Below are 24,415 nucleotides of genomic sequence, written 5' to 3' on the forward strand. Positions count from 1 at the left end.
GTAAATTGGCGCAGGTCGCCGATATAGGTGTGTTTAGTGACTTATTAGCAGATAAACAGTCAAGTGATGTGAATTGTGACAGGTCCCAAGCGCAGCTTTTATCATTCAGAGGAAGGAGATGACATTTGGACAAAGAGATTCTTTTCAGCAGCGTTTTGTGTAACATGAAAGTCTGCAGGAAGCTTGTTCCACTCTTTCCCTGCACACTAGCAGAGGAATGTCGCAGTTTCCTTAACCAGCCAGTGGGGCATTCCTGAGTGGATGCCTCATCATCACCTATTCATGTTTTGTAACTCGGAGCCTCGGTTGCAGATCGGCGGCTGTGACGCGTATTTTGAGCGACAGAGCCACAGCAGAGGGATTCAAGAGCCACGTGCGGCTCCAGAGCTGCGGGTTGCCGACCCCTGGGTTAGGGAAATTCAGCCGCTAGAAGCTCAACTGGATGGTTACTTAAGGTGCGATAGACACAGCAAAGAAAGGCACTTTTGCCTTCACTCAGGTAGATGCAGTTAGATACTAGCATGTGCTTGGTCACCTTTATGTTGGGATTTATGCCCCAGCTGTATTCTGATCTGTTTCATTGCCTGGAGCTCCCCAGTAGACCAGGGGTCAGGTCCTCAGAGTTCCACAGTGCTGAAGAGGGCACTACCTGACCAACCCTTGGAAGGTCATGGCCAAGTGAGGACTACACCTGGGTCTTCAGAGCCCCAGTCTAGCACTCTCACTGCTGCACTTCTCCCTGAGAGGGGAGCATAGCCCGCTATCGCTGATAAATGACACCGCATCCAGGCTTCACTCTACAGGTTTTAGTAATTTGCAGTGCAGGTCACATAGTACAAACATCTTAATTAGTGTTGCACTAGTAATGTATTTGTAGCATGGCAATGCTAGGAAGGGACACTAGAAAAGTAAGGAAAGGCTTTTATCTGAAGCACTGACCAGGTACAGTTTGTAAACTTAGCAATAGTAAGAGATGCCGCTGCGCACAAAACGAGCATGATCTAGTCATGGCGATATGTGGGGAATGTCCTCGAAGGTAGTCAGCTGTACTCGCCTGCGTGGCTTTGGCTCCAAGCCACTGTGGAGCAGGCTGCTGGCCATCCTGCTCAGCTCCTAGCCTTGGAAATTGGGGGTGCACTGACGGAAACATCGAAGACCCTCTCCTGTGCATCTGCCAGTGCTTGCAAAACTGTATTGTTGCAATGCTTGTGGGTACAGGGTTCTGCACTGGAGTGAAGATTCTTGCATGGGAACAATCCACTCACCTTCCCCACCCCTGCACAAGGAAATAACACCTCTCGAAAACTTGCAGCACTTGTTTCCCATCTCCTTGCTTCATTATGTCAGTCAGGTACAATTAAGTACTTGTGCCATTTCCTGGAAATTTTCGCGGGCTGTGGATTTGCAGAAAACTGAAGGTGGAGCTGAGTGGGAGGTAGTCAAAGTGAGTCTCCTGTCTGCCTGAATTCCACAGACTTCCTTCCAAATACATAAAAGTTCAGGAACAAGTATCTGTTCTGTACTTTCAGCTGAGATGACAGATGAAAAGGATTCATTCAGGTTTTTTTAATCTTCCTCCTTCAGCGCTCCTTTTAGTCCTTTATCATCCACTGGTCCAACTGCCTCTCTGACTGCTGGTCCAACTCAGTTTGGTGTACACCCACCCTCTGTGCAGCCCTTGATGAGGCCTAGAGCAGGCCAGATTGACTGGTTGGGAAGAGGCTGGCTGTGGGCAGTGGCCAGCTCGGGGTTGCCGTGACGCAGGACACTGTCTGCAAGTGTGATCCCCCTCCATCTGGCAGACTCGTTTCCGCCTTCCCATAATTCACAGATTAATGTTCATATGCTGCTTGTGGGTCATAATTTTTTTAATTGTTTCATCTTGTGCAACCTTTCTCTGACATGCACAGCAGGGCTGTGTGCCCAGCCTCATGCTGGCGCTTGCCTAGAAAACCCTGTGAGCACCGTGTCACTCCACACGGCTTCCAAAGTGCTGGGACTCTTCCAGCTCAGCATCATCTCTGTGGCCTTCCTCAACCCTGCCTGCCTGAGCATGTTCCTGAGATGGAACCAGCAGTGGGGAAAAGGGAGGCAGAGGTGCCCTCCCACTTCTCATTCTGGACTCTGGGGAGAAAGTTGCTTCCTTGGCTTTATTTGTTTATTCATTTGCAGTCTTTATATCCTGCCCTTTATGCCTCAGGGCTATAATATAATAAATAAGATACAGCATCCAGATAATAATATATAAAATCAATCTTAAAGCACTACTAACATTTAATATAATGGGAAAATAAAAAGGTTTTGGCCTGACAGCGAAATGAAAAAAGAGTCGGCACCACCTAACAGGCCTTGATGGGTTTCTGCCTTAGCAGGTAGCAAGATAGCTAGAAGTGGTTACAGGGGAAACGAGGCGGGAAGAAATGCGGAGAAAGCCTTTTTCCTATCTTTTTCCATGGCCTGAGGAGAGGACCAGGGGTTGAGACCACTCCAGATGTTTCCTTTTCTAACCAGGGAAGACATCTCAAGGCATGTGTGTTTTGAACTGAAGATTCAGATGATCATCTGTTGGCAACTGCTGATTTGTTGTTACTGGTGGTCAGTCTAAAATGCAGACACAAGTTGGGATACATAGCCACAATTCATCAAGTTCACCACATTCAGTAGTGATAATGGCAAGATTTTCATTGAGTTACAAAGCCGACTTAGAAAGTGTATCATGATTCTTTCATGGCAAGCTGTAAACTGCAAGAGGGAGGACATCCTTGCTGCTCTTTCTGGACAGACAGGTATCCCCATATGCAAGGCAAGAGAGTCATCAATAACTGCACCACATCATTTACAGTGGCTTGTTTGTTTGTTTGTTTACTTTGTATGCTTTCCACAACCCATAGGGCTATTGCTTGCTGTATCTGTTACCCAGTGAAACAACCCATCTATAACTCATAATTCTGGGTTTGGATATAATGACAACCCATGGCTTGAACAACCCAGAGTTCACAACCCAACAAGCAACACAAGTCTGTGGTTAACAAGTTACAGCTAGCCCATATTGCTAGGTTTGGATGTAACAGTAGCCTGCAATTTGACAGTCCATGGGTTAAGTCATCAGTTGTCATTATATCTGAACAGGGTTAAAGTACTGAGCAGATTCACTAAGTTAGTGCTTTAGTATTCTTCCTCGGAACTATGGGCTCCTGCATTCATAAACTTCCTGTAGTGACTAATATGCTGGTGTGTGACTCCATTAAAGTGAGATGCTCTGTTCTGTGTTTTTCCCAGATTGTGAATCGGCACGGTCCCGAGGCAGACAGGCATTTACTACGCTGTCTATTCTCGCATGTGGATTTCAGTGGCGATGGTAAAAGCAGCGGCAAAGATTTCCACCAGGTAAATTTTGCATAAACATTCACAATTAGTTCCTTCACTTCTTCTTTAAATTTTTTAAAACTCTACAATGTTGGGACTCAAAATGTATGCACCAGTTTATTATGAAAATGTACAATACATGTGCTGCAATGCATACAGTGTGCATTTCTAAAACAATAATTAAACTGTCTCATATACAGACATTTAAAATAGCTATCTGTCTGCTTTAAATGTACAACAGAACACTGCTTATAAAAAGTTTGAATGCAAGGGTGGAGTGCTTGGCCCATCAGCTGCTGCTTTACAGGCAAGTTTTTGCTGACCTGTAGAAACATGGAGGAGAGCGGGCCAAGGGTACCTTCCTGGGAGATTACAGAGAGGAACTCCTGCAGCAGGGCCAGTGATTCAGTTGTCCCGGCCTGGGTGTTCATAAACGAGGGTGTCACAGGCAAGGTCTCCTTGCATGATTTCCAGTTGACTTAGTCCACAAGTGTCAGGCCTGCTGGGAATGTTTTAGAATAGGGCGGGCTATAAATGTCAAAAATAAAATAAATGCTGGTGGTATGATGAGTTTCAGCAACTTTTAAAGCTTTCTAGGTTAGCAGTGGACAGCATTGTTCACCTTGAGCTTCTTTCTCAGGCTCTTTTTCACACTGCTGTTTCTAGAATCTTATGTGTTAGAATTTGGTTTCCCCCAATCTCAGTATTAACACTTACATAGGACAATAAGTGAATCCCATACTGTTTTCTTTTTAAAGTATATTCATTGTTTGGCTTGCTTAATTTTTCCTTTCTGGAATGCTTCTCAATTTTTATTTATTTATCGCCCAATAGCCAAAGCTGCCTGGGTGGTTCACAAGCTTCATTTTAGCCTGTACTCCTTTGTTTGAATCCTTTGCCCATAGCTGGGCCTAACCAGAAGCAAGAAACATCTTTGTATCAAGTTCCATCCTCCTATAAAACTGTCCCAACTTATTTTGTCAGCCATCCAGCTTCTACTACCGTATGCAAATACTTGTCAGGCATCCCACATTAAAATGATGCTTTTAGAGTGCTGATGTAATAGTTCCACAATGAAATACTGAACTGAACGTCTCGTGGCATATTTTATGCTTTAAAGATGATACCTTTGCTATAGCAGTCTCCTTTTCTATTTTCAGACTCAGTTTCTGATCCAGGAGTGTGCGTCATTGATTACAAAGCCAAACTTTATTTCGACGCTGTCCTATGCTATTGAAAATCCATTGCACTATCAGAAGGTTTGTATGCCCCTTAAAAGAGCTGCTATCATATGGGAGTGTTAATTGACCATAGGAGAGGCAGGGTAGGACAAATAGTGATTTCCACCATCCATCCCGGCTCTCAAAAAGTTCTGCACACTTCAGGAATTGGGCACAGTATCTTCTGTATCTTGTGCTCTACTGACATTGAGCTGGCTCGCACAACACAAGAGCATTTAGTAAGCCACGGTGATTTTTCACCCACCTCTGCACACACCGGTTGCACTTTGGCCTGTGTTTTCTGCGTACCCTCATTGGAGCATGTTGTGTGAACCCAGCTAGGGTGAATAGCAAACAGCCCAGTAAACTTACAACAAAATGTGGTTTCTGGGTTGTTTGTTCATTACTCCAGCCTCCAATCTTGCTGAGTTCAGACGTTGCGATGACCCCTGCCTGGCGAGGGTGCTTAAGGAGCACAGCTGGTGTGTGACAGGCATGTGTCTCTGTTGCTTATTAACTACCCTGGTGTTGTGAGAACTTGGTCACTGACTTCTCCACTCTTCACTGTCTAATTCCTGACCTTACCTGCTGCTGTAGTGATAGCCCAGTTGGAATTAGCTGGGCAAGTACTGGCAGGGACATTTCAACATGTCAGGTCAGTGGGTCATCTAGATAAGACTGCGAATAGCAGCTCTGATTTCCCACTGGCATTCAGTGCTGACAACTGAGTGCTAAACTCCTAAAAGTAATGAGAGAGACTAGGAGAAAGGGAGAGCCAGTTAAGGCCTGCCTTGCACGCCCCTGTGATTTCTGACACTTCTTTAATTACATTTGGATGCTGCCCAATACCCTAAGCTCACAAACATACAGCACAATAAAACATTGTATAGAACCTTTCTAAAGTAGAATTAAGCCAATCTATAAAGATCTGAAAACTCAAGGCCCTATTTAGAAAACAAAATTGAAGCACTGGAATGACTGAGTAATGTGCCCCTTCATTCCAGTGCATATTTTTAAAAGAACTAAGTGAACGTAGTCGCGTGTATGTATGAAGTAGCGGTCCTATAATGCAGGTTATATAGTCCTCGGACAGATACAGGTATATATTTGGTGAAAATATTCTGAGTTATTGCCTGATTTTGAACAGTGTTTCTGAAAACAGTATATTCTTCATGCTAAGAACTGAGAAATTTGGATGTTGACATGGGAGAATACTGGTATTTGGAGAACATTTGCAGCTTGAAAAAGCTGGGAAGGTGTTTTATGTAAACCGCTTAGAGATCTTAAAATACTAAGTGGCAATCAAGTAGCTTAAATGAATAATAAAAAAGCCACTAATACATGGAGATTGATTTTGGTTATTCTGTACAGCATACATTTTTCCTGGTACATTATGCTGGTTTTGGTCACAGTATATATTCTGTTACGATGGCGAATGCCACTGTCTCATAGATGCTGTTTTGCCTTTCAGAGTCTTAAGCCATCACCCCATTTATTCACCCAACTGAGCAAAGTTATCAAATTAAGCAAAGTTCAAGAGGTGGGTCCATTTGTTCTATTTTAAATCTGTAAACCTTATAAGAGGACTGGCAGCTTGAGAGGCTCTGGGGAAAGAAAGCTGGCAGGGCAGTGTTCACCCCATGTTAAATGAGGTGTGGCAGCAATTACTGAGAATTTCCTCTGATTTCCTCCACTTCTTGTCCAGCTTTCAACACTTGCTAACATCTTATTTGAATGTTAACAGTGGTGTTTGGAACATCACCAGGTCCACCTCCTTCATAGCCCTGGAGGTTGCTTATCACTAGGTGGGATAAAGAAAGCTGTGGGGAGGGCAGCGGTGCTCAGACATGGAGATCCCTTTTGATCAATCTATTTGCCAGCCCCGGCCTATATTACAAGTGGCTGAATGCACATCTGCTCTAACTTTCCTCTTTTTGTTCATAGGTTATTTTTGGCCTTGCTTTGCTGAACTCCTTCAACCCAGATCTACGAGGATTTGGTAAGAGAAGGGAGACTGTAAAAACATGTCCAATCTTAGCTGGGTTTAGTTGATGGAAGCTGTTCCCTGAGTTGTAGCTTATACATCCATCAATCTCAATTTGTTCACCTGGAACAAATTGCTTAAGTTAAATAATCCAGGGACTGGAGGGACCAGAGCATTCTATCCAGTTCTTCCATTTCAGAGATCATCCTTGCACTACTTTTCACTAGCAGGAGGGCACCGCACCACACATCTTATATCCCCAACTTGGTGCTCTCCAGATGTGTAACACTATGGAAGTTGAAGTCAAACTCACCTGGAGGGGACCAGATTAGGGAAGGCTATCTTAGATATCTGTTCTGATCTTAGAGGTTTAGGATGTAACCCTATGCACCTTTGGGCAGAAAAAAATCCTACAGTTCCCAGTATCCCACAGCCAGTTGTAGGATTTGTTCCCTTGTCCATAGGATTGTACCCTTAAGAGAATGATCTCAGTAGACTTCTTTCCAAGCTCTGCTGAGATGGGAGATCAAGTGGAAGCTCTATGTAAATTGCTTTGAGTTCTTGATGTAAATCTGATATACATCCTTGTGAAATTCAACATGCACCAATCATGAAGGTTAAACCCTCTTCAAATCCTGATGTTCTTATGATTCCACTAGGCCTCCTGTATCAATTCCACTTAGTGTTGTCTCACAAAATAGCTGGCGTGAAAGTCAATGGCCTATTTAAATGGTTGAACAACCATCATACATACTTGGTTTGCCTTAAATTATGGGTTTAGTCCAGTGTGAGTAGGTGGATTACAATGAAGGGACTTCAGTTAGCCATCACGTAGACCCATTTATTTCAGTGCGCCTACACTAAATAACATCAGTTTTAACCCAGTAATTTGGTCCCAGATTTGAAAATATTAAATGAAATATTGCAATGAATGAAATGGAGGCTATAGGAGATTGGAGTGACCAAGCAAACTCAGTAAGAAGGCTTTGAATGGAGTCATGGCAAAGGAAGCAGGTTTAGGCACGCACAAAGAGCCTGATGCAGGAGCTGTTGGCCAGCTTGCCAGCAGCATCTTCCTCAGAGAGTCTGCTGAGATGCTGGAGTTGAGCAGTTTGAGAACTGCAAGGTGACTCCAGGTGAGGCTGTGTTCCAAGACAGGGTGCTGCCGAGTGATTTCTGACAGGTGGTCTGGAATGCAACTGATGTTATGCTGCAGTTATTATGTGATTGCCAGAACAATGGACGTGTGCAGTTTCTCAGCCTCAATAACGAATGCTTCTGCTCTTTTTCCAAAACAATTAAGTGTTGCTTCTTTCTTTTAAAGCTGCTCAGTTTATTAAACAAAAACTTCCTGATCTTCTGCGTTCATATATCGACGCAGACGTCAGTGGAAATCAAGAAGGTGGCTTCCAAGATATCGCAATAGAGGTCTTGCACCTCCTCCTCTCCCATCTTCTGTTTGGACAGAAGGGAGCTTTTGGGGTTGGACAGGAGCAAATTGACGCTTTTCTCAAAACATTACGTAGAGGTAAGTGGCAAAAACCAATTTTGTTTGAAACTAATTTCCAAAAGTAAGCAATTTTGGTGTAGAATAAGCTGTACGTGTCAATTCAGAAATGAGAAGAAAAAGGAATTATTTGGACTGTTAAGTGCTAAGAGCGAATCCAGTTTAGGAAAGGGACCTGTTTTGTGCAATGTGCATACAGTGGTCACAGGGTCAGTTGTGCATCCAAATACGGATCTTGATAGAAATGTCCGTGGAACCTCTTTTCCAGATTTTAATGATCAGCAGGACCCAGCTCAGTCCTCCCAAGATGAGCATATTATTAATGCTAGCACTGAATTTTGGAATGAGGATTGGGCTTGAATGCACATTGATGTGTCCTTTCTTCCCCATTGCAGTTTGGGTTTGGCCATTGACATCTATCACTCTCCACAGTTGCAGCCCTTCCCTTCCCTTCCCCTTCCCCATCCCATCTTAACAAGCAGCAGCTGCACTGACTGGTCAGCAAGGTGCAAGGGAACAATATTTTCCATGGTTCCTTATGCCTGTGATAAAGCTGCAGCACGCAGGCGAGTGAATGAGCTCTGACAGAGACGCATGATGAGCTGTATTTCTGAAAACCTGTCCCACTGGCATGTAGCAATGCTTGGCGCATGAATGAAATTCTGCTATAATTAAGGCCATGTGTGCATTTGCAAGAGTGCATTCCACAATTTTTACTATTTCTGTTCCAACTTCAGGGGCAAGGCTTCACAACCTGGCTTATGATAATAACATTAAACAGTTGAACAAATGAAGACATAAAATGACAAAATCAAAGCACACACAGGGGGTTCTGTAGAGACCACTGCAATGGACTTGCCTGCATGTAACCAGCATGCCTGTAACTGCAGCCAGGGCCACTTTCTTCAGGCACAGCCTGCCTACGTTAGAAAAAAGGCACTCCTAGCCACAGGGGTCACCCCTGCATTTGCCGTAAAATGAGCAGACTGGGCACTTGATCCTTCAAGGGGGACGTCGGCTGGTTGCAAGCCCCCATCCAGAGCGCAGGGGTCAACCCAGCCAGCAGTTCTTCCCTCTTAATGGGTTAACTTTCAATCTGGCCCAGTTTTTAGAGCCAGTTTTTTGCATCCATCGCTCTGAATTCCAGGATAGTAAGCATAAGTGCCTTTCGAGTCACCAGTCCGTTGCTGTATACCATTATTTTGAGTATAAAAGCCAATGATTTTGAGGTCCTTGTTTTGCTTTATGTATTCGATCATTGTGGAATTTTAATGTGCTCTGGGTTCTTAGATTTTCCCCAGGAACGTTGCCCCGTGGTGCTTGCACCACTCCTATACCCTGAAAAACGGGACATTCTAATGGACAGGATCCTGCCTGATTCTGGAGGGATAGCGAAAACAATGATGGAGAGTTCTCTTGCAGACTTCATGCAGGAAGTTGGCTATGGCTTTTGTACAAGGTATGTGGCTGATTTCACTGAGACTTGGCCCTTTTCAGGGATTGTTAAACATTGTTCCTAAAGAAAACGGGGGAAAAGTTATTTAAGCGTTTGAAGTTTTACCAGAGAGGTGACTGGAAGTAGAATTTCCCTTTATTATGCTCATGGTACCACCCTGTACTTTGGCAGGTACAGCTGATGGCCCACTGAACTTTGACTTGATGGCAGTCATTTAAAGTGCTTCCAGATTCTTTGTGAAATTAAGTGTCCACGGAGAGTTATCTTTGCTAGCACTGGGATTTTCCTTACCTGTTGTAGCATTGGAAACCTTCCCCCTTTCCCCAGTCTTTCTTGAGTTAGTGTGGGGGGGCAGTGTGCGTATGAAGCTTGTGGCGTGTGAGGGTTTATTCACTTTATTCTTTTCAGTGTTAGGCAAAGACCTTTTTTTTCCTCCCCAGTATTTTAACAGTTATTTGGTTATATCCTTGTTTTATCGGATGCAATGTGTTGTTTGTTGTATATGGTTGCTTTTTTGTTTTTTGTAAGACATCCAGAGACTTTTAGTATTGGGGCAGCATATAAAAACTTTGAATGAATGAATGAATGAATGAATGAATGAATGAATGAATGAAAGGCCCCAGTATTATAGTGTAGCTATTTGGGCCCAAAATCTGTTCACCCTGCTATCCATTTCTACTCATGAGTCTGTCCCATTGAGTTCAGAGGTACTGACACCCATGTAGAATTGCAGCCTTACTTAAGAACAACTGATTGTGTTATGTGTAAAAGACATGTTTGCCTTCAGGACCTAAATCATCTCGTAACCTGAAATTTTAACATATCCCTTGGTGGGAAGTGCACAGCAGGTGGTTCTGGGAATGGATGCTCAGAATAGTGGGGGCAGGAGTGGTCAAGGACACATCGCTGCCCCCTGGAGCTTCCTTCTGCTGGGTATCTTCTGTCGAGCGTGAGAGGCGGTGCTGTGCTGGGCTTCCCGTGTCAGGTTTTCTTTGGGCTTTCTGAATCTTCCTTCATCTCCTAATTATGAACAAATTAACAAGTCTCCCAGTGTGGCTTTCATGGGCAGCATGTAGTGAGGTTGCAATACGCTCATGATGACTGGCTCTATTGAAATGTTGGCTAAAATGCTGAACTCTCGAAGGGCTGCTTTTATAGAATAGCTACTTCCCAACCTGAAGCATCTGGTTGCCCTGTCATGTGCCATCAGCCACGTAATGACATACTAACTTATTTGGAAATAATATGGTTCAGTACAGTACTGCTGCTAAAACAGCCCGTTTGGTAGCAGAACTATTTATCAAGCTTTGCCAAGATTAGTGGGTCCCCCAGAAGGTCGTAAATTTCATTTAAAGAGAAGTGGCAGCAGCAACCCCTTTAACAGCACTGGTCAGGTGCTTGGGAAGAAACTTTACCTGGACTTGGAAATTCTAGGTCAGTTGCTCGTGATCCCCTTCCTGATCCAGGTGCTTTGAGCAAGCACTCACCATTCAGCTCCAGGCACTCTTAGATGAGGCTAGCTTTGGAGGAAAAACTTCCTTGATTGCCCTGTGGGATGACCATTACAGAGACGGATGGGGCAGTGTGACCATGTTGTTTCTCCTGAACATCTGCATGAAACCACTGGATGAGGCTATCCTGAGGTGTGAACTGAGGTGTTACCAGTATGTGGATGCTCCTCATTTTGTGTAATGCAGCTGAAATAGTTGATGTTCTGAGCCAGTGCTTGGGCAGGGCAATAGACTGGATGTAAGACATTAAAATAAACTTGTATTTGTAGTGTGGAAGAATGTCGCAACATTATTACACAGTTTGGAGTTGGAGAGGTCACAGCTGCCCAGGTTGCCAGGGTTTTGGGAATGATGGCTCGGACGCACTCAGGATTGGCAGATGGTATTCCTTTACAGGTGAGTATCCAGAATGGTCAGTGGTGCTGTGGCATAACTTGAATTTAACTGAGCTAAACGCCACAGGGAGTTTTGGTATTATTTTTACTCCTTTGATATTATACAAACTGAGTTACGTGCCAGATGACTTCAGGTGGGGATTTTGCAGCAGCAAATGGTGCCTGATCTGTAAAGCTCCCAGTGCAAATCCTGTGGCAACCTGGCATTCGAGCTTCCTGCGCTTAGGCGGCCCTCTGGTCAAGGTTTCTGCTGGCTCAGCTGGGTTCCAGGGTCCCACCGTCAGTGCTGGGACCCTCTGCCAGTTACCAAAGGAGCCACTGGTGTTCCTTACTGCCGCAGAGGCTGCTACTTTCGTATATCAATGATGTGCAGTAGAACAAGGGTTCTGAAACTTTCTGCCCATCGGAGTCCATTTGAGAAGGCTGAAAATTACTCTCACAAAAACTAGTGTGAAGGCAGAGCCAGTCACAAAATGAGGTGGCTGGAGGTGGAGTGTGGCTTGATCAGTGGGCAGTTACTGACATAATATTCATTTGAGATTGATTGATCAGTTGCTCTCTGAATAATCAGACTGGTTATCTTTTGACTTCCTATTTAGCATTCCAATCCCCCATGATGATAAGGACGTCATTTTTTGGTGTCAATTCTAGAAGGTGTTGTAGGCCTTCATAGAACCGGTCAACTTCAGCCTCTTCAGCACCAGTGGTTGGGGCATAGACTTGGACTGCTGTGATGTTGAATGGTTTGCCTTGGATTCGAACTGAGATCATTCTGTCATTGTGGAGATTGTATCCCAGTACTGCTTTTCCTACTCTTTTATTGACTGTGAAGGCTACTCCGTTTCTTCTGAGGGATTCTTGCCCGCAGTAGTATACCTGATGGTCATCTGAATTAAATTCACCCATTCCTGTCCATTTTAGTTCACTGATTCCTAAGATGTCGATGTCCAGTCTTGTCATCTCTTGTTTGACCACATCCAGCTTTGCCTTGAGTCATGGATCTTACATTCCAGGTTCCTATGGAGTATAGATCTTTGCAGCATCGGACTCTCCTTTCGCCACCAGATACATCGGCAACTGAGTATCCTTTCGGCTTTGACCCACTCGCTTCATTCTTTCTGGCGCTACTAGTACTAGCCCTCCGCTCTTCCCCAGTAGCACATTGGGCACCTTTTTATTATTATTATTATTATTATTATTATTATTATTATTATTATTATTATTAAACATTTCTATGCCGCCCCTTGCCGAAGAGGGGCTCATCTTCCAGCATCCCTTTGCCCTTTGGTACTGTCCATGGGGTTTTCATGGCAAGGGTACTGGAGTGGGCTGCCATTTTCTTCTCCAGTGGATCACGTTTTGTCAGAGCTCTCTGCCTTGGCCTGTCCTGCACAGCATAGCTCATTGAGCTACACAAGCTCCTTCGTCACAACAAGGCAGTGATCCATGAAGGGGAAAATGCAATAGGCAATGTACACTAAGCAACAATAATCAAAAGAATGCATTGCAGTAACTGACAACAGTTTAAACACCTATTGCACCTGTAGCAATTCCAATGCTTAAAAACCAAAATAAAGTCACTCAATGCATTCCACAATTAAACAGCAAATAAGGGGGTTTTAACCTGGTGCCAAAGCATCTGTAGAGTTGGTGCCAGGTGGAAAGCCAGGTGGGGAGATGGTGCCATAATCGGGGCACACCTTGGCCCGAAACAGCCCCCTTGGTAGATGACAGCCTCACCTGTGATCGACATGCTGGGTCTGCTCACAGGTAACAGCAGCCTGTGAGTTCTAGAAACCAGGGGTGGTTGGGGAGGCATGGGAGAGAGCGGGCGCTCTGCCTCTTGGGTGCCTGCCCCTCTATCGCACAGTCCACAACCAGCTCCTGTGTGGCACCTGAGCCCAGAACGCTTGGCGATCTCAGAGTTTATTCACCCCATGGTGTGCTGTTGGGTGGCTGAGCCTTTAGCCCCCTCCCCTTCTGGCTGGCACACGTCCAAAACGCTTAGCCAGAGGTTCCACCCAGCGGAGCTGCTCAGGATCCGGCTCCTCTGCAGGGGTCATTCTCCTTTGGCAGTGGACCTGTGCTGAGCGTCCACCCTCCATTTGAGGTTCTCGCGCTTGCAGGGACACCTGTGGCCATGTGCTCAGGTTGGCCCCTGCCCCCGGTCCCAAAGGGGCTGGCAAGGGCAGCCCAAAACAACTGGCCAAAGGGCAGAACTGGACCAGGCTGTGTTGACCGGAAGATGCAGGAGCTGTGCCTGTGTGCATCCCGTGTTCTCCAGGGGCGGGCCATTTACGCTGCTCCTCTGGGCGCCCCCACCCAGAAGGCTCTGTCAGGGGGCCGCCACGCAAGAGCCTTCTCCCTAGTGGCGCCTCGTCTGTGGGTCGCCCTCCCAGGGAGATCCAGCTGGCATTTCCCTGGAATATATATGCCAGCTTGAGATCTCCTCCTGCAGCAGACACTTACGTTTAGAGTCTGTTGCTTAATTTTTAAATACTTAAGAATAATTTGATCCTCTTCTACCTATTGTTAATTTGTTTCTGTACTATTTTGTTCTTTTTATTACTGTGAGCTGCCAGTTGTATAGTATATATATTTATTAAAATCTCTGCAGCTGTGCAGAATAAAGTGAGCGAACCTTTTTTTTTTTTTTTGATGCTGCAGCTCATGGTGGGCTCATGTGGAGATGGGGCCTCCCGATCCTATTCTGGGGGTGACGGAAGCCTTCAAACGAGACACCAGCACGAAGAAGATGAACCTGGGCGTTGGGGCCTACCGAGACGACAATGGGAAGCCGTATGTGCTGGACTGCGTCCGCAAAGTAAGCCGAGGCCCCCGCAGCTCCCCTCGCTCTCGCCTGCCACCCATTCAGAGCATGCCTCCCAGCTGGGCACGGGTGGGAGCATTCCCGTTCAGACCTTGCTGAGGCCGTGTGTTGCCCGGCCTCTGTTCTCATCGGGCATGAGCAGTGGGCACGTGCCATGGTGGCTAACGGAGACCGTAACGTGGTCTCGGGGCCTCCCAGGTGGCCGGGCTGGGCTCCCCAGAGGACGTGCCCCTGTGTTGGCTCTGCCTCTTTCCCCCAGCCAGTCCTAACTTGGCAGCTTCCTGCTTTTTGTGCCGTTTTTTTCCCATAATTCTAAAAGGTTGAAATACTCCCCTAAGGCTTAGTGGTCAGCAGGAAGAGCCTGGGGGTGCAATCCTGCGCTCGTTCCTGCAGAAGAAGACCCGGCTGTGGAATGTTGGAGCGGTCGGACTTGTTCGCGCCAAATATGCACAGGATTGTGTGCTTGAGCGAAATGATGTGGGTGTTTTGGGCAACCACCTGTCTTAACCTTTGGCCCAGCCGCTTTCCCCACTGGTCTGTCAGCACTGAAGTGCTGTTCCCAAGAGCAACCCTGGGAAAAGCGTGTGGAGCACGGAATGGGGTCTCTCTGGCTGTGCTCGCTCCTCCTGGTGAAGGCATCAAACTAAGCAGAGAGCCGACCCGAGAGCACTTCCCTGTCCAGCGAGAGCTCTGGCCTAGATGCCGCTGGAATTCTCCTTGTGAGGTTACACTTTGGAGGCCAAGAAGCCATGGGCAGGTTTAACTGAGCCACGGGCAGGCTGCAGTTTTGGGACTGGATGTTCCAAAGAGATGCGAGGGAGGCGGAAGGCCTTCCACGGGTGAAGACGTGTCTGTTCGGCGGGCTGCTGCCTCAGGCATCACAAGGGAAAAGCAGCGAGGTGGGGAGAGAACGTGGTGGCCGCTGGCCTTTCTGTGCTGGAAAAATGGGGTCTTCAAGCGGTGGCCATTGGGACAGGCGGTGTTGAAGCTCCTGCAAGGACTCTGAGGGACTGCTAAAGGCAGAACTGGACCAGGGGAGGGGGGAGCTGGGAGCTGCCTGTGCCGGGTATGGGGCACTTGTGGCTCGGGCTGTTGGGAGCACTCGTGAAGAACTGGCCGGTCCACCCTCTGAAGCGCCTTTGCAGCTGGCCGATTCCGTGTCCTCCAGATGCCGTCCCAGAGCAATCGGCGCCACCCGTCTGTCCCAGCCTGTGCCCTGCGCGTGAGGGCTGGCAGCTTCATGGGTGGTGAAGGTGCATGGTCTCCTCTCTCTAGGCAGAAGCCCAGATCACTGCAAAGAAGCTGGACAAGGAGTACCTGCCCATTGCAGGGCTGGCGGACTTCAACAAGGCATCAGCTGAGCTGGCTTTGGGAGAGACAAATGAGGTCATTCAGAGTGGCCGGGTAAGGGGCAAAGTCCAGCGTTTCTGAACTGCCATGCCAAATGTAGCATTTCAGAGTTTTGTGCCCAAGGAACCCTTTCCAGGGTGGCAGAGGCGGGAGAGATTCTGCTTGCTGCCCGGGGTTTGGCTCATGTGTGTCGAAGGGCTCGCTCACGTGGCGCACCGGCAGCTATCTCTCTTATCGAATGCCACGTTATCCTAGAACAAGGGGGGACCAAAAGTAGACATCCAAAATGCTTTCTGCATGGAGGCCTTAGAACTTTCCCTGGAACGCACAGGCGTGGCGGGTAAACCACCGCGGTGTTTGTTCTCCGCCAGCTTTTCCCCCGGGGGCCTGCCAGATAGCCCAGCACATGGCTTGGAGAACCGCGTGCTCCACCAGCAAAGGGTGTCGCCGATGTCTGGCCCACTGATGGTCCAGGCGGTGGCCATGGGAATGTTTCCAGAGCAGGGATCCGACCTTCCTCAGCTTGGACATGCCAAAGGAATCTGAAATCTGCAAGCTTCAAGCATTCTTAGCAGTTTGTGTACTGGATAATTAAGAAACCAGTAGAAAGACAATAAACCTGAGAAATGACACTCACCTTCCAATTCAGCCCAATTTTACATGACCCTAATTATTCCAATATTGGTTTTAACGGCTGCATTAATTCTGTGTCCAGATTCCACAAATGTAGTACATTTTTGCTTGGTCCAAGCATTTAATCAGCCACTCAGAGGTGGAAGGAGGCCAAGCCCATAAAGTGTTGGCAGTATTCAGAAGGGACTGTTCCTTGGGACGGAAGCTGTTGTAACAGCATGAAACAAAGCCAGCGAAGGGGGTATGTCCAACTTCCTACGTACAACCGGAGTGGGAACACCTGGGATCGCTGTTGCAAGTAACATGGTTAAACTGGTAGCCCTCCGGCAGGCACTGGAGAAAGTAGGCCGTGACTTCATTTTGGAGTCTTATCTGATGCTGCGGGCCTCCTCCTCGCTGTTGAGCCTCGGCATGTGTTACTGCTGTGAGGTGTTGCCTTCACAGCAGCCGAGAAGCTTGCTCACTTCTCTTTCGTTCGGTTCTTGGTGAAGGGTCTGAGCGGCTGAACGCTGCTGCATCAAGTGAACCTAGTGCCAGAACTTGCCCTACCCAATGCCCCTCCTCTTTGGCGTTCTGTCTGGGGAGGCCACACCTGAGGGCAGGGGCTGCCCCATTTCTGGACTCTAAGCTTCCAGAGGAGGCTTCTTGCTGAAAGGCAGGGTAAAAATGGTAGCAAAACTAAGCTGGGTGCAGGTACAGACCGTGTTGCGTGTGCCCGACCCGCCTCTCCCCTGCCCTGCCGGAGAGGGTGGACGGCAACAGCTGTCACATCCCACCCTTTGGCCATGTTGGGGTGGCTTAGCTTGGTGAGAAAGCACGTGAGGGGAGACACGGTCCACAGCTGCTCGTGGTGTGGAGAGAGACCCTGGGGTATCTCACATCGCTGTTCTTTGCCCTTCCAGTATGTCACCGTTCAGACAATTTCTGGAACGGGTTCATTGCGAGTCGGCGCCAACTTCTTGGTGAGTGCTGTTCGAATGCCAGCTTCAGAAAGAAAAGCCGTTTGTGGTAGAGCTTTTCTGTGGGGGTGGTCCCTTAAATCATCTTTGGGATTGCTCAGTTATGCCGTCTCCTGTCCTTGGAATAGCAACGGTTCTTCAAGCCGAGCCGTGATGTGTACCTCCCCAAACCCTCGTGGGGGAATCACACTCCCATCTTCAGAGACGCAGGGATGCAGCTGCAAAGCTATCGGTACTACGACCCCAAAACGTGCGGCTTTGACTTCACAGGAGCCTTGGAGGACATTTCCGTAAGTTGACACCTGAGAGGGAGCAAACGGGGAAGCGCACGCCCTGCGGTTTCGGGGGTGGTTCGCTCAAGCAGGGAGCTAGGAATGAGAGGGCCAAGATGGTCCCCGTGCAAGGCTGGGCACAGCCCCAAGCAAGGGCAGGACAGATGGTGCTTTGCAGCCTCTGATCCATGAGGCATCCCCTGCCAAGCAAGACAGTCTCTCTGGCACTTCTTGTAAGAGTCTTTATTCTGCGCAGAAAACTAAGCATTCACAAGCCTCTGAGCGTACACAAGGGGCTGTGTTGACCCCTTTCTGCCCCCTTCACCCAAAGTTTTGCTTAAGACCCTTGGGTCCTGTCTCTGGAAGGAGGGGCACTGCGTTCTGCACTGAGCCCCTGCTTGGTCCAGCCTGTGGCTGAGCTGGTGGGCCCTCGGGTCCGCGTCTTCAGGAGGAACACCCCCATCCCAAATCTGCCTCCTCCCACCTTTCGTCTGCCCCATTGCCGCAGGCGGGAGGGCAGTGGGGCCTCGTGGGAGTTCTTGAGCTACTTTCGTCCAGAGCAGGCTCGGACTGGTACTGCGGGGCGGCGGGGGGTGGGGGCGGTCTCAGGTGCTGGCCTGTCCTACAACAACAATTTCGCTAGCGGAGTGCAAGCTCTGAGCCTCGTCTGGTGCAGCCAGCCCTTCATCATCCTCAGTCTGAGCTGTCAGTCCGGCCACAGCAGACTGTTTCTCGCGTGTGCCTGGGAAGCTCATCGGTGCGCACGCCCGACACCGCCTGGCCTGCGCCGACCCCCTCGGCGCCCCACAGCTGTGTGCCCGTAGTCACCCGTAACAGACGTGGGCCTGGCCAGAACTGTGCAAGCCGGGGCGTGCGTGCGGAGGCCCACTTCATTACGCGTGTGAAGAGTTCTTGCGAGGTGCTGCCCGCCCGGCCGGCCGGCCACTCCCACTCCGCGTGGGGCCGAGCACTCGAGGAGAGCCCTGGCAGATCCTTCCCTGTCTGTGCCCCACCTCTTTCTCCCCATCGCCTTTTGCAGAAAATTCCCGAAAAGAGCGTTGTTCTCTTCCACGCGTGCGCTCACAACCCAACCGGAGTGGACCCTCGCCCAGAGCAGTGGAAGGAGCTGGCGGCCCTGGTGAAGGTGAGGAGCGGTGCCAGCAGGGGGCGCCGAAGGGCTTCTCCCGGCGGGCCTTCTGGCTGCCCTGCCCTGGCCCTTCCACCCGCCCGTCCCCTGCCTCCTCCAGCTGCAAGGAGCGGCTGCTCCGTATGTGTGCGCGCGCGCACGCAAACACCTTCCCCGATCTTATTTTCCGAAACCTTGGCTACACGTGCAGAGTGCCGCTTTCCCCATTCAGTCCACTGTGCTTCCAACAGGCAATGCGCTCCCGCCCTCGGTGACTGACAGCCGCCCGGCTCGCTGCACGCCAGCTGCGTCCGTGTCGGTGCGTGCAGGCGCCGCTCCCGCCTTGCCTGGGCTGCAGCGCTGGTGCCACCTGGACGTCTGTCCCGACGCTGCAGTGGCCCAGGGCCCGGCGGGAGCTCTTGGCGGGGCGGTGCTCCCTGCCACTTGCCCTGCGTCTCATCTTTGGGCAGTCGGAGTCCGGGCACCGGGCCGTGTCGGACTCGCTGGCCGGTGACGGGGCTGCCTCCCGTCCGCAGCTCACCTGGATGAGGGCACCTGCCACTCGAGCCTTCCCCTCCGGTGTTGCCAGCGTGCTGCAGCTGGAGCTCCTCGGACTCGGCCTGGGGCTTTGGAGCTGTGCCCCGAGCACTTGCTCGGCAGCCTGCAGGCCAGAGCCTGCTTTTCCCAGCTGGGCGCCCTCCCGACTAGCTGGGGGGCTCTGGCAGTTGTAGTCCCAACGTATCTGGGGGCACCCAGCTGGGGAAGGTGCATTTACGTTTTGTGGGTTCCAGTTAACTATACATGGAGCAGCTGCAAGGGGGGCACTGGGCGACCTCTGGCCAGTGCACCTGCGCTGAGCTCAGCTCCCAGCACCGGCGCATTCCCAGAGCAGAGCTGGGTGTTTCCAGCGGCTGCGCAGTGAGCAGGCTTGCTCTCGCTGGGGAACCTGCAGTGGACTCCAGCCATGCGGCCCTCAGGAGCCCCTGTGGTGGCTGCAGAGCCCGCGGTGCCCACGGAAACCCGCAGGCGGCAGGGCCTCACAGTGCTCCGGGGACCTGGGCCATGTCCTGCCGCCTCGGGATGCGAGTGGCTCCCAGCCGGGCCCTGCGCTTGGGCTGGCGGCGGTGCCGATGCCTTTAAAGGCCGGCCTCTGTCTTCTTCCAGAAAAAGAGCCTCTTTGCCTTTTTCGACATGGCTTACCAAGGCTTTGCCAGCGGAGACATCAACCGAGATGCTTGGGCCGTGCGCCACTTCATCGAGCAGGGCATCGACGTCGTGCTCTGCCAGTCCTATGCCAAGAACATGGGCCTGTATGGTGAGTGCCGGGACGGGGTGCGCGTGCCGTCTTGGCGGGAGCAGGAGGGGGCTCGGGCACGGCAGGTTCCCGCACGGGCTGCCGCTTTCCGCCAGGCAAGAGGGCCTGTATGGGCCTTGAAGAGGACGTGCCTGGCCTTGTGGCTTGCTGAAAACAGAACAGGAGGAGCCAGTTCTCTGCCCCGGTCCCATTTGGGAAAGGCCCCTCCCCCAGTGGGTGCCTTCCCAGCGAGGAGGAGCAGGTCGGGCCTGTGGCTGGTGCGTGGGCCCCTCCATGCCCCTGCACGGCGTGCCTTTGAAGATGCGCAGCTGGGCTGTCCCTCTGCTGCTCAGATGGATCACTCCCCCTCCTCCACGGGGGATCCCGGGCTGCTGCGCCCAGCCTTAACGCAGGGATGCAAATCCAGCAAAAGACCAGTACTATGTAAGCCGTCCTGAGGCTTGGCGAAAGGACGGCATATAAATATTATAAATAAACACATTCTATTGCACACCAGGGGCCAATGGAAACAAACAGCAAAACAAACACCAAGATCCAGTCTGGTTAAAAATACATTAAACTTCAAGTTGTAAAATGTTCAAAGGGTGGGGCAAGGAGAAATAGTTTTGTTCCTTGCTGGAAAGAGAGCAAAGCTGGCCATGCAATCTGGCAGTTCCCCCAGCACGCTCGAGGGCACCAGCTGGGAGAAAGCCAAGCCGGTCTCTGCCCAGCGGGGCTCCAGGCTCTTCTTTCAGCTCAACAAGGCACCGTGGGAGGGAAGGCTGGCCGGGAGCAGGGCGCTGAGCCAGGATCCCGAAAGGATGGGGGTGTCGGGAGGGCCTGCTCAGCACAGGAACAGTGGCTGGGCGCGTCGTGAGAGGCCGCCTCGACGCTCGGCCTTTGCTTTCCAGGGGAGCGCGTGGGAGCCTTCACAGTCGTCTGCAAGGATGCGGAGGAGGCCAAGAGGGTGGAGTCCCAGCTGAAGATCCTGATCCGCCCCATGTACTCCAACCCGCCCATCAACGGGGCTCGGATTGCCTCCACCATCCTGAATAGCCCTGAGCTGCGGAAGGAATGGTAAACCCTCCCGAGAAGCCTGCCCGGGCAGCGTTTCTGCAGTTCGTAACGTAGCGTTGGCGATCTAACGGCGTTCGTCTTGTGCCGTGAGCAGAAGGGGGTGACGCCTTTGGGCCACGGGGCTATCCTGGGCCTCGCCGTTCTGCTCAGCCTCGTCCCTGTGTGGTTCCAGCGCTGGCGCCAAGAGCAGCAGCCCTGCTTGGCCCGGTGCTGGTTCCGCTTCGCCAGCTCAGGGTGCGGGGCTTTCGTTGCAGGGCGAGCCACGCTGTCTTAGCAGAGGGGGCTGGGGCTCAGTTGAGAGGCCCCCGGCAAGACGGCCCCCGAGGCCCAGCAGCATCCCTGCTGCTCCAGCCTCTTGCTGAGGGTGGGCTTCTCCAGTTCCACTCTGCTGCGCTTTGACGGGGGGAAGTGCTCCCTTGTGGTGACAGGCAAGGGAGCGCTGGGAAGCAAATTCTTCCCTTGGTGCTGGCCTGTGGCACATGCGCAGTCAAGCAGCTCCCTTGGGAGAGCCCTCGGGGTCTCCTGTGGGCAGTTTCCCTGGCAGTGCAGCCCGATTCTGGCTTCTCAGGCGGGACAGACGCTGGGGCTCCGGCCTGGTGGCTTCTGTGCATGTTGGCTCATGCTGGCCAGGGCTGATAGGAGTTGTAGTCTGAGACATCCGGAGGGTGCCCGACGGGAGAGCGCTCATGTGTCCTCTTTCTCTATTGCTCACCTGGGTCCATGTGCTCACCTGGCACAGGCTGGCAGAGGTCAAGGGGATGGCTGACCGCATCATCGGCATGCGCACCCAGCTGGTGGCGAACCTGAAAAAGGAGGGCTCCTCCCACAACTGGCAGCACATTACCGACCAGATCGGCATGTTCTGCTTCACGGGGCTCAAGCCAGAGCAGGTAAGCCGGGAAGGAGCCTTGCCAGCCGCAGCGGGTGGAAGCGGGGTGCTTGGACATCCCGTGCAGATCGCTGCGCCATGGGACTGGGACTCCGGGGCCGGCTCTGATCCCCATGGGGCCCATGGGTGGCTCCGGGCAGCAGCGGGAGCATAGCCTTGCCTGCCCCACGGAGTCCGGATGGTGCTGGTCCACCCCCGAAGGGAGTGGGGAGAAGAACCCTGTGGGCCGGCACAGATGCTGCTGAGCTCGAGTCTGAGTGGGAAAGATGGCTGCGGTTCTCCAGGCGAGATGTGGCAGCATCGGGCTGAGCGGCTGCCCGGCTGCTGTTTGCTGGCAGAGGTGGCCTGCAGTTCCGCTCTGGGGAGCCGCTGCAGCCGTGTGCCGAGCCCACTCCCTGGCCCACCTCGTCGCTCTGCTGCGCTTTGCCTTCCAGGTGGAGCGGCTCACCAAGGAGTTTTCCATCTACATGACCAAGGATGGGCGCATCTCCGTCGCGGGAGTCACGTCTGGCAACGTCGCCTACCTGGCCCACGCCATTCACCAAGTCTCCAAGTAGATCCGGGGCAGAACTGGGCGGAGCGGATGGCTCCCTTTGGTGTTCTTGGGCACTTCGGCTTGGCCGGCAGGGCACGCAGGAGGCGGCGGCAGCAGCAGGTGGAGCACATCCCTCCGCAGCACCCCCCCCAACACCGTTCAGCAGTCCTGCCTACCCAGTGCTGCTCCTGCCAGTGCCGCCAGGCTCCAGGCAGAGTAGTTGAAATGAGTTAAAATTCCCATGTGCAAGTTAACCCAAAGTGGAACCTTTCATGCTTGGCTTCTTTCTTTCCTTTTTTAGAGAGAGGTGGTGGTAGAACGAGGGCAGATGCGGCAGGGTGCGGTGAATGTTTTGCGGGGTGGTGGTGGGGCCAAAAGATGATTGTTTGGCGAGGAAGACGCTGCTCCTGCCCAGAGAGTAAGCTGAGCCTAGGGTGCTCAGCGCCCCTCCCCAGTGCTGCGGCCTCCCTCCCCAAGGCTTCTTCCCCGAGGGTCCCCCTGCCCCGTTCTCCCAGCATTTCTTTCCAGTGGGGGTGGCTAGCAAGGCGCTCTTGGCCTCTTGCTTTTTCTAGTGTTAAAAATGCCATTTTAAATCAGCTGGCTTTAAATGAGCATCAAGTCCCTGGATGGTGCCTCTGGTGACTTGAACTGCACAACGGGAACCTAGATCTCTCTTCTCCTTGCCAAAGTTTGTTCCATGGGCAAACGATAATGCAGACCCAAGCATTTTGCTTAGTACCAAGTAAGAGGCAGATAAGAGCTGCTGTCTGGCATTTTTGATGGGAAAAGGTCACCAAACGAAGTCTTACTTGCTTGAATTTTTAATTTAGAATCCTTTCTCCTGTGATGCTCTGTAATCTGAAAATCAAACCAGGTCTCCAGTTCATCATGGAAACATGGCGGCTGCTGCCTCTCTCCCTCTCCTCTGCCTTCAGAATGCTTTAGACGCAACCTCTGTGCTTCCTAGTCTGGTGCCCTCAGATGTCTTCTCTGCCCTTATGGAAAAGTTCGCAGAAATGGAACATCCTTGCCATGGATGGATTAGGTCGGACAGAAACACCTTCCTAACAAGGGGGCAAGAGTCCAGTCTGCGCACACACCTTTAGGGAGCAGGTGGGAGTGCCCACTTTGCTTTTAGGAAAGTCTTTTCTTAGTACAGGCCTGAGAAACTTTTCTCGGTGTGTGTGTGAAGCTACTGAGCTTCTCTGCCTGTAAGTTGTTAAAGCAAAGGCAGGTGAAGGTAGTTGAAGAGTGTGAAAGTCTTTCAAGAGGGAGGGAGCCTTCAGCCTGCCCCAACCTTTTCTGTTGGACTGCAGTTCCCATCATTCCCAGCTGGCATGGTCCTCCCAGCTGGGAGTGGCGGTCTGGCACATTTGTGGCATGCTGCTAAGCTCATCTTTGGTCACAGGCAATGTAAACCTGCATCATTTCGTAGGCTCACAGGCCCCATTTCTTCCTCCGAGAGGCAGGTGTTGCCACATGCCCAGCTTGCTGCCCACCCCCAGCCTTGCTGCGCTTGTGGCCGAGGGGCCACTGAGCTTTTCAAAGATCTTCAGCCTCTTCTGTCTTGTTCAACTTCTGCCTGTCTGGAAGCCGCATCTGCAGACACCTGCCCATCAGCTGAGTGCCAGGCAGACGCACCAGGTGGGGGTGAGCTGGCAGCTGCCCCACAGCGTGCGTGATGGCGGGCTCAGCTCACACATCAATGCTTTTGCATTCAGTGGGCCAAGAAAGTTGCAGAGCTGCTTCTGAGGGGGAGGGCAGGGCAGGGGAGTCTGTCAGCTTCAGCCAGTGGCCTGGGAGAGGAGCCATGTTCAGCCAGCCAGGGGTGGCGGCCTCTTCCATCGAGGCCGGCCAGCCAAGCCCCTCGTCCCCCTGAACTGCACACGGTCGCTGAGAGGAGAGGTAGGGGATGCACCTGGCTTTCTGCGCTGTGGTTGTAGACTGCTTCTTGGTGTTTGGCCACTGTCTTCATCCTCTTTCCAAGGCATCTTCTGCCATTCAGTATAAA

The 24,415-nt window shown here is 51.1% G+C and overlaps 2 protein-coding genes across 2 annotated transcripts in view; both read left to right on the top strand.

The window, feature by feature from the left end:
- LOC123025461 (CCR4-NOT transcription complex subunit 1-like) overlaps positions 1 to 12,114 on the top strand; it is a 30,217-nt gene extending 18,103 nt beyond the window's left edge. Inside the window, exons 3-9 of the mRNA XM_044434201.1 lie at positions 3,280 to 3,387; positions 4,527 to 4,625; positions 6,058 to 6,126; positions 6,531 to 6,585; positions 7,895 to 8,098; positions 9,368 to 9,536; positions 11,314 to 12,114. Coding sequence (XP_044290136.1) covers positions 3,280 to 3,387; positions 4,527 to 4,625; positions 6,058 to 6,126; positions 6,531 to 6,585; positions 7,895 to 8,098; positions 9,368 to 9,536; positions 11,314 to 11,482 — 873 coding nt within the window. The 3' untranslated portion in view covers positions 11,483 to 12,114. The remainder of the gene's footprint in view (positions 1 to 3,279; positions 3,388 to 4,526; positions 4,626 to 6,057; positions 6,127 to 6,530; positions 6,586 to 7,894; positions 8,099 to 9,367; positions 9,537 to 11,313) is intronic.
- Positions 12,115 to 14,109: 1,995 nt separating this feature from the next.
- On the top strand, positions 14,110 to 22,664 carry GOT2 (glutamic-oxaloacetic transaminase 2). Its single transcript, XM_044434221.1, has 9 exons — positions 14,110 to 14,263; positions 15,545 to 15,673; positions 17,155 to 17,214; positions 17,340 to 17,501; positions 18,523 to 18,627; positions 19,774 to 19,924; positions 20,815 to 20,980; positions 21,720 to 21,870; positions 22,304 to 22,664. Exons 1-9 carry the CDS (start codon positions 14,129 to 14,131, stop codon positions 22,424 to 22,426), a joined length of 1,182 nt encoding a protein of 393 aa, XP_044290156.1. The 5' UTR covers positions 14,110 to 14,128; the 3' UTR covers positions 22,427 to 22,664.
- The last annotated feature ends 1,751 nt before the right edge of the window (positions 22,665 to 24,415 follow it).

The sequence above is a fragment of the Varanus komodoensis genome, unplaced genomic scaffold (assembly GCF_004798865.1).
Source record: "Varanus komodoensis strain SLA01 unplaced genomic scaffold, ASM479886v1 scaffold27, whole genome shotgun sequence".
In the NCBI taxonomy this organism is placed as follows: domain Eukaryota; kingdom Metazoa; phylum Chordata; class Lepidosauria; order Squamata; family Varanidae; genus Varanus; species Varanus komodoensis.

What these genes read in the sequence shown, in the direction of transcription:
- GOT2 (XM_044434221.1), top strand. Translation starts at nt 14,129, where the DNA reads ATGGGGCCTCCCGATCCTATTCTGGGGGTGACGGAAGCCTTCAAACGA. An exon ending in GAGCCTTGGAGGACATTTCC is followed by an intron (nt 17,502 to 18,522) that starts GTAAGTTGACAC and finishes CGCCTTTTGCAG; the next exon opens with AAAATTCCCGAAAAGAGCGT. An exon ending in CAAGAACATGGGCCTGTATG is followed by an intron (nt 19,925 to 20,814) that starts GTGAGTGCCGGG and finishes TTTGCTTTCCAG; the next exon opens with GGGAGCGCGTGGGAGCCTTC.